At 39.1% G+C, this 9,304-nt stretch overlaps 1 protein-coding gene across 1 annotated transcript; it reads left to right on the top strand.

Moving 5' to 3' along the window:
- Positions 1-1,007: 1,007 nt before the first annotated feature.
- Positions 1,008-9,303, top strand: LOC102031819 (inhibitor of apoptosis protein-like). Its single transcript, XM_005417722.3, has 8 exons — positions 1,008-3,182; positions 3,294-3,393; positions 4,603-4,681; positions 5,240-5,288; positions 6,216-6,458; positions 7,611-7,865; positions 8,017-8,058; positions 8,884-9,303. The coding sequence occupies exons 1-8, from the start codon at positions 2,309-2,311 to the stop codon at positions 9,075-9,077; spliced, it is 1,836 nt and encodes a 611-aa protein (XP_005417779.2). The 5' UTR covers positions 1,008-2,308; the 3' UTR covers positions 9,078-9,303.
- The last annotated feature ends 1 nt before the right edge of the window (position 9,304 follows it).

The raw sequence follows: 9,304 nt of genomic DNA, 5'->3' as shown, positions 1-9,304 counted from the left end.
GAGAGGCCCGGAACCGCGGGGGGACGCGGAACGCGGGGCTGTCGCTGCCGGGGCTGGGGCCGCGCTCAGGCCCCGCCGTGCGGGGTCTGGTGCTCAGGATCTGGTGCCTCAGCGCAGTGGGCTGTTTCTGCAGTGCTGTGTCATCATGACTGAGTCTTTCCTGGAAAAACTGTTTGAAAACCGATCGACCAGACTGCTAAATATCTAATTTTATATTTATTCATAGCTACATATATAAAAACCCTTTGAACTTTGTGCTTGCCCTTCCCTGAATTTTTGGGGAAGTTCAGTTTTGCTGATGTCCTTGCTTCAAATATAATTTGATTTACCTAAATAAGAAGATCTAATACTCTTTCCATCAGTGTTATAAAACTGTGTCTTCATTGTTTGGGAATCTGCAAGCTTAAACCAATTTAAATGGATACAACTTCTTTAGTATAGGATCTTACCTTTAGTAATACAGCTTGTGATTAAGTAGCCTGATTAATCCATCTGCCAAAAAATTCTGCTTGTGGGTTAAACAGTTTTGCATATGCGTCAATAACAGGGAAATGAAGTGTGTGAAATCACTCCGTGTCACAGCGTGTGAGGTTGACTCCCTAAAACTTTCTAGCTGACATTAGACAGGTAGAGGAACTTGGCACTGTTCAGCCTGGAGAAGAGAAGGTTGCATGGAGACCTCATAGCAACCTGCCAGTGTCTGAAGGTCTGCCGGGAAGCCAGAGAGGGATTCTTAGTCAGGAACTGTAGTGACAGGATAAGCAGTAATGGGTACAAACTGAAAGAGAGGAAATTGATGTTAGATATTAGGAAGGAATTCTTTACTGCGGGAGTGATGAGACACTGGAACAGGTTGCCCAGAGAGGTTGTGGACACACCAATAGTGGCAGTGTTCACAGCCAGGTTGGATGTGGCTCTGAGCAGCCTGGTCTACTGGAAGATGTCCCTGCCCATGGCAAGGGGGTTGGGACTAGATGATCCTTAAGCCCTTAACATTCTATAATTGCAAAAAGCTTGTGCTGTTTCAGTTTGTGTAATTGTTGTTTGTGTAGACATTGCATGCACCTCATCATTGTGTATTTTAAAACATTCTTTTTCTTCCTTACAGGTTTTGTTCTGCCACAAAAATTTGAATTATTTAAACTACAGATATTTACAATTTCTTCTTGAGGACAGTCAGTACCGATATGGAGGCGTAGGCACCTTAGAAGGGACTTCAGTCTTACCTCTGGGAGGTAGTTCTCTGCAGAAATAAAGAAACTAAGGCATCAAATACTTTTTTTTTAAATCTGAGAGTTCTGATTGCTTCTGTATGCCATAAACATGGCATACAGGCAAAGCTTAATTCAACAGTATAAAGCATCAGAATGTTTCAACACAAGGCAATTAATTAATGTTAAATCTGGTGACTCTGTTCTTGTAACTAAGGCACCAGGTTAAAACTGAAGTGCTCTGTTAATTCGGTGCTGACTTGTAGACAAGCCTATCCCAGGTTTGTTAATAAAGAGAGTTCATCCTTGTCTGAGACAGTGTATAGGATTTGTTTCTCTAATAGCTGAATATTCTATACATGTGAAGTTGAGTATAAACTAACTTCTTTAATCTTAAGACCTTGTTACAACAATATGCAGAACTTAAGAGGTGTTTTTTTTGGAGTTCAGTAGTAGCAAATATACTAAGATCAGTTCAGTACCTTCAGTTCAGGGTCTCTGTTTTTTGTATGCCCTTTGAACTTGATAAACCCTTCTTTTCAGCCTCCCAGTGAGGTTTTACAAACTAAAATCTTTGTGTGTGTATAAGCTACATATTTATCAGCTGTCTAGGGTGAAATCTTGTCCTTAAATCACCTAACATATGTTCTGGATAAGAACACTGTTCTTTTAATTGCCCCCCAATTTAGTTTCTTTATTGACAAAGGATTTTGATAAACCCACTTGTGGTTTTTCCTCTTTTGATCTGACCTGCACGAGCCTGACAAATTGTTACTGGTCTCCCAGATATACAGAACAAGTAAAGGATGTGATGCTTATATGAGTCAATTTTCAACATGCTTTCTTCAATTATTAAAATGGGATGGGGAAGCTTTTGCACTGAAAGCAGTTGCTAAACTAAGGTATAAGAACTTGCCAAATGTTTATAGGCTGTTAAATCATGAGGTCAGTTCTATTCATATGCACATTTGAGGTTACACTTTAAAGTATTTATTGCTTTCGTACAGGTGGGGGGGGGGGTTGTTCCAAATTGCCTTTAATGCACAGAACTACCTCCCAGAGGAAGACTTGTCCCATTTTTCCCAAAACAGTCCATTATGAACATAGTGGAAGATAGCCCTTTCTTGGCTAGCATCATGAGGCAGAGTGCTCCATGTGATGAACTGAAGTATGACCTGTCCTGTGAGCTCTACAGGATGTCAACCTTCTCCACCTTCCCCATGAACACGCCGGTGTCAGAGCGCAGCCTTGCCCGGGCTGGGTTTTATTACACGGGTGTGCAAGATAAAGTTAAGTGCTTCAGCTGTGGCTTAACACTGGATAACTGGCAGCCAGGAGATAATGCTATGGAAAAACATAAGCAGCTGTATCCTAGCTGCACTTTTGTTCAAAGAATGCTTTCAGTTAACAACGTTGGACTGTCATCTCGTTCTGCCTTTCCACACTCAGTTGCAAACAGTCTCCCACCGTCCCTACATTCCATAGCACTTTCTCCAAGTTTAGAACAGGTTGGATATTTCAGTGGCTCGTTTTCCAGTTTTCCTCAAGACCCAGTAACTACTAGGGCAGCTGAAGACCTTCCATTCTTGAGCCCTAAGCTTCACAATCATTCTATGAGGACAGAAGATGCTAGGCTACGCACCTTTCAGTCATGGCCACTGACGTTTCTCTCACCCACTGATCTGGCAAAGGCTGGACTTTATTACCTGGGGACAGCAGACAAAGTGGCTTGTTTTACCTGTGGTGGTCAGCTCTGTAATTGGGAGCCAAAAGATAATGCTGTGTCAGAGCATCGGAGACACTATCCCAACTGCCCTTTTGTGGAAAACCTTATCCGAGACCAGCAGAGTTTCAATGTTTCAAATGTGAGCATGCAGACCCATGAAGCACGTGTTAAAACATTCGTGAATTGGCCAACCAGAATTCCAGTTCAGCCTGAACAGCTTGCAGATGCTGGCTTTTACTATGTAGGTAAGAAACCCAGCCTTCTCCAGTTTTATTCATACTGCTATGTCACCATTTACTTTCAAGTAAGTTGGGGTCAAGGTTTGCTAGATATTTTGCCTTGGTTTTTTTTAAAAGGTCGCAATGATGATGTGAAGTGTTTTTGCTGTGATGGTGGGTTAAGGTGCTGGGAATCTGGAGACGATCCATGGATTGAGCATGCAAAGTGGTTTCCAAGGTAACTTGCAAAATCTTTATCATAATTTGTTCATATTCCTAAATGTTTTAATTTTGGCAGATATGTACTGCACTTAGTAGTTTTGTTTAACTTTATTTGATGTGCAGATTCACTCTTTCATTTGGATGTATGTATTGCATGTATGTCTAAAAGCTCTGAAGTGTGTAGGTGGGTGTAATTGAAACATTTCTTCTTTAACCATGGCATATAATGCTTTCCCCTTCATTATTAAAAACTGTCTGCATCCCTAGATCACTAACAGAAAGTGAGACTGCATTGTTAATAAGCACACTTTTCTCTGTAAGAGAAGCAATCAGTAAGCTGATCCAGGGGAGCAAAGGCTGCTGAGGAATGGAGTAGAAGGAATGTTTAATTCATTGGTTCTGCCTTTGTGCCCATGCTGAATGCTCTTGAACCAGTTTTTCTGCTTGTGCAGTTTCGTTTCCTACATGTGGAAGAGCTTGTGAAGAAAGTTTCACTGGCTCTAGTATGTCTCTACTGGAAAAAGGACAGAAATAACTTTTTAATGTCACCTATAATTAAATGGCAATTTCATACCTAATTGCTATCTATGCCCATGGAAATCACTACCTCCATTACAGAAATAGCTGCACTTAATTTCAGGAAAGCTAATAATAGTTCTTCTCATTGTAGATCTCCAGCTAGGCTTTCATGGGCAATTTATCAGCTACTGCTGGACTATATGATGTATGTAGAGCTAAATGTCACTGTTTCTTACTGTGTTAAGCCTGTCAGTAAATGTACATAAGAGATAAACCTGTGTTAGTGAAGTAGATCTGACTGTGATAATGGTGTTATATTTTGTTAAATTCTTTCTTTTGAATTATTTGAGTTGGAGATAAGAATGGTGAGATGCAAGATAGAAACAGTTTATCACTGCACTTTGTAGTGATTCTGACACAGTGTTGCTTCTCATGACATGCCATTTTGATCACAAGTGGCAGCAGAATGTAAAGCTGCTGCATTTATATACATAAGCCTACTGACAGCTGGATGTCATGGAAAAACTTTATCTAAGTGTCACTGGACACTAGGCTGCACCAAGCTACTAAAGGCTGCATTCTCTTCTAAAGGAAGAGAAATGTATTTAACTTACACTGGGTTTAAACTTGTTCGTTCTTCTATGTTTTTTTTTTTTCCTTTGGCAGGTAGAAAGTATGATTTGATACACTTTTGTCAATGTTTCAGGTGTGAGTATCTGCTTCGTGTAAAAGGAAGAGAGTTTGTAGATCAAATTCAGGCCAGATTCCCCCATCTCCTTGAACAGGTAAATATTTACTGTCCTGTAACGTTGGTTTTCCTTTGTTGAACAGTGCTGTGTTCTTTCCTTGAGTTCATTCTCCTGCCTTATTTCTGTGTATGTTTCTCCTGGGTTTCTAACATCATTAATGCTCTTCATGAGCACATGAAAGAAGCTAGTGCTGAACCATGGCTAGTCTTGGACTAGTAGAGTTTAACCTCTACAGATTACTTATGGAGAGTCCTATGAGGCAGTGAGCTCCTTTGTGTTAGCAGAGGGAAATTCTGATTATACACCGAATAGTGCAGATCAGTAATTATTATTTCAGAAATCAGGCATAGACAATGTGAACTGTTTCTATTTGTAATTCTTATGACAAGAATAACCAGACTCCTCTTCATGGAAGTGGTCAGCACTAGTTTTGTGTTGATTATACAGTTGCACAGATTTGCACTTGTGTAACTGCAGGTGAAATATCTAATGGGTAGGAAGCTTAGGAGGATTGGTGATGAACAATATGTTAGAAAGGTACATAGAGGGAAAAGCAATACTTCAATATTAACATACTTCTCTTGTGTTCTACAGCTCTTGTCAACTTCTGATCCGCCTGTAGATGAAAACCTTGATCCTCCAAGTATGTATATTGAAGCATGTTTTTAAACTCAGCATTTTGCAAACTTAATGATTGCTAAGTGAGTTAGCTTTGCATAGCCAATTCTTAGATTTGTTTCCTAAAAGTTTAATAATTTTGATGTTGTGTTGACAAGCTCCAAGGAAACACCTTTAAGAGATCTTGTTTTTCATTATTAGCTCATATTGAAATTTTTGGGTTTGCACACTTGGTTGCTGGTTTTTTTTCGTTTCAGAGTTGGGTTAAGCAAAGCAAGTGTTTGAACTTGGTGGGACAGTTGCTAGAGGGTGTCATGGCTATGCAGTTATGCAGTTCTGTCTCTAGGCATGTAACTAGGTAAATGCTCTGAGCTGAGCAGCATTTAAGGAAGAAGGTAGAACAAGCTGATACAGTGAAGTCTTTCTAGGCTGGACTCTAGTTATGATGGAAAAACCCACTCACCCTCTGGGGGTTTATGCTGTCCTAGTCCCTGCTGACTGAAGACAATGACTCAGAATCCCATGTGTCTGGTGTTTACTAAATTGAATGCAAATTACTGATAAAGAGTTGGAATAAAGTGATTGTTTGTACTATAAACTCTGACTTCCCTCCCCCACCCCTGGCACACCCCCAGGCCATTTTTCAAGGCTGAAGTTAGAAATAACTAAGTATAAAAAAAGCTGCTAGGACACAATGGACTCAGTAGTTTCTCTGGATTAACATAGGTTTTAACAAAGGCCTGACATGGATTGATGTTTATCTTGGATTCAATCCATGACTGAGTCACTGGCTTTCATTTTTAAAACTACTTACAAAAATTCTTCTTAAACACTTGAAACTTTTTACTGCTCAATGTTCATGTGTGTAGGTAATGTTGATGTGTCTGACTTCTGGGGTTGTATGGATATTTTATTCTTTATATTATACATGAGGATTTTCCTTTTTGGTTAGTTATTCGTTTTGAACCTGGAGAGAGCCATTCAGAAGATGCAATCATGATGAACACGCCTGTGGTTAAAGCTGCCTTGGAGATGGGATTCAGTAGAAGGCTGATAAAGCAAACAGTGCAAAGTAAAATCTTGGCCACTGGAGAAAACTACAAGACTGTTAATGATCTTGTGTCTGATCTGCTCATGGCTGAAGATGAGAAGATTGAAGAAGAGAAAGAAAAGCAGTTGGAAGAAGTGGCATCAGGTAGGCATCAGGCATAAATAAAAGTGAAATCTGAAGCAGTTAGTAATATGTATAGTTTTTATACTTGTTTTTAGGCACTACGTGATTTAATTGCTGCTAGGATCAGCTTCTCTAAAAGCATCAGGATATCTGTATGGAACAGCAGTCTGAGAATTGTTTCATTCCCTTTTAGGAGAATGGTTCATAGCAGAGGCCAAGGGTTCAGAATCATCTCTTCTTTCCAAGGCCATTTTTTTTCATTTGTGTGCCTTTATATTGCTGTTAATGAAACACTTGGTACACTACTATTTTTTATCCAAATTTGCCTGCTCTTTAAGCTGCTTGAATCAGTAAGCCACCATATCCACCTCTTAGAGAAGGCCATAAACTTCTACAAATTCACATCCTGTAAGATGGCCAAAGATCTGCTTTTCTGTCTCACTCAGCCCATGTGTGTCAGCAATTTGTTTATTTGATATGTCTTTAACATTTCCTGTTGCTTTAATGCCATGTAAGTTTTGAAGCCTGAAGAAATCGTTCTGATTTTGAGTCTGTGAAGCATAATGAAACTTCTCAATTATAAATGGAATTAAGGATGCTTCTTTCCTAGTTGTATTTCTCTCAAAAAAACATAGATCATAGATGGACACATTGTAATCATACTGGAAATTTTCTTGTTCTTGCTTGTGGTAGAGGATTAAAATAGTCTGCAGAGTATGGTTGTGCTGTACTTCTGGTTTTCTTGTATGTAATTGTGTTAGACACTTCACAGAAGTGCTTTCTTTTATTTACAGCCTAGCACTGACAAAAATTAACCTCTGGCATGTCAATGGGTTAGTGTTGGTGTTAGTTTTTTCTTTGCAATTGCCCAGAGAGTGTAAATCTCACTAATAGAGATTTATACAAGATCCTCTCTGATCATTTAACCTAGAGATGGGAGCAGGAAGTTTCCTTGCTGAACAGGCCGTGGCTCAGAAGCTGCTTGTATGTGGTTTCCTTAGGTCTGTTCATTACGGAAATATCACTAAAACTTGCTGAGTGTTTTATTAATGATGTGTAACAAGCAAACATTGCAAGTAGAGTTTAAAGAATGTATCAATTATTGTTAAACAGAAGTGCAACTTAGAGTAGTGTATTCCTAATTCTTTTATCTAATTCCCCCTTATGTTCCAGATGATTTGTACTTGATCCAGAAGAATCGAATGGCTTTATTCCAACGTTTAACATGTGTACTCCCAATCCTCGGCAGTTTACTATCAGCTAAAGTGATAACAGAACTTGAGCATGATGTTATTAAGCAGAAGACTCAGATACCATTGCAGGCAAGGGAACTGATAGATACAATTTTAGTGAAAGGAAATGAAGCAGCCAGCATCTTCAGGAATTGTCTACGAGATTGTGACCCTGTGCTCTACAAGGATTTATTTGGTATGTCTCTCTGGTTTCCTTTTGTTTTTAAAGGATATCCTTTTATAAAAGTCTTACCAGTGCTCTCACAACAGTCTAAAGAAAAATAAACAAACAGATGCTGTTTGAACATAGATTAGTTAAATGATAAGAATTTTTTCTTGTATTCTAGTGGAGAAGACCATCAAGTATGTTCCCACAGAAGATGTTTCAGGTACCTTAAATTCTACCTTCTTATCTTAAAGATTGTTGTAGAACAAACAGCTAACATAAAAAAGAAAATTACTTTGGTTAAGAAAAAGGTTTGGTGCTTTACCCCCTCTCTAATTCTACTTCAGTAATATAGACTGAATAAGTTAACCAAAAGTTAAGTGCATGTACATACTTGCAAGTAAGTCTATCAGCTCTAAGCTGTATCCTGTGCCTTGCTCATGCTTTTGCACATCACAGGATGCAGAGCTTTCTGGCGCTCAACCTTAACAATTCAAGAAGCACATGCTGGACTTGATCCTGATAGAAGCATTCAGGCATTAGGTAAAGACTGGAGAATGAATAGTTGGTTAGCATTTCAGAACAGGTACCATCTCTGCTTTTCTAGAGTGGGTATAGGTGTTCTGAGATCTAGCTTGACCAACAGCGTGTAGATTAAAAACTTGTCAGACATGAGATTGAGTTTGCTCTGGTCCTGCAGTTTAATCTGTTAATAAACTGAAGAAAAGTATATAAGCCTGGATAGAGACCACTTCCACCAGTCAGGCTGTGTTTGTGTTTCTGATATCCAACCAAGAAAAGTACAACATTTGCTAAAATGCAAACACTGGTTGCCCTCCAACCCCTGGGCTGTCCATCATCTCACAGAACTGGCAAGTACAGATTAGTTCCTTGCATGCCACTTTCTAAGCTCTGAAAAATGCTCACTGCCATCTATATTTAGTCAATACAGGTAGGGAAATAAAAGGCCATGGCTACACTCTAAATAAATACATTTTGATCTATTCACATATATTCAGGCTGACAAAAATTTAACTATTTTTTCCAGGTTTACCTATGGAAGAACAATTAAGAAGATTGCAAGAGGAAAGAACATGTAAAGTTTGCATGGACAAAGAAGTTTCTATTGTTTTTATTCCATGTGGTCACTTAGTGGTGTGCAAAGAATGTGCACCATCCCTTAGGAAATGCCCTATTTGCAGGGGGACAATAAAGGGTACAGTCCGGACATTTCTTTCGTAAAGAGGGAAATTTGCAAAATGTCTTTGCTCTGCCGTCCTCCAGCTCTGAAGCTTAACACAGCAGTATCTTAAGAATGGAAGATTGTGGTACAGAAGAGGATTAATCCACTACCTAGCAAAGTTTTGTGATAGTAAAGTGTATCCTCATTATGATGTATGTATGATTATATATAGAAGGCCTTTGGTGCCAAAGATTCTCTGTTCATAAAACTAACTCAATATTAGGGT

The sequence above is a fragment of the Geospiza fortis genome, unplaced genomic scaffold (assembly GCF_000277835.1).
Source record: "Geospiza fortis unplaced genomic scaffold, GeoFor_1.0 scaffold16, whole genome shotgun sequence".
Lineage (NCBI taxonomy): Eukaryota > Metazoa > Chordata > Aves > Passeriformes > Thraupidae > Geospiza > Geospiza fortis.
The sequence above is the reverse complement of the archived record's forward strand: the minus strand, read 5'-3'. Positions and strand labels throughout refer to the sequence as shown.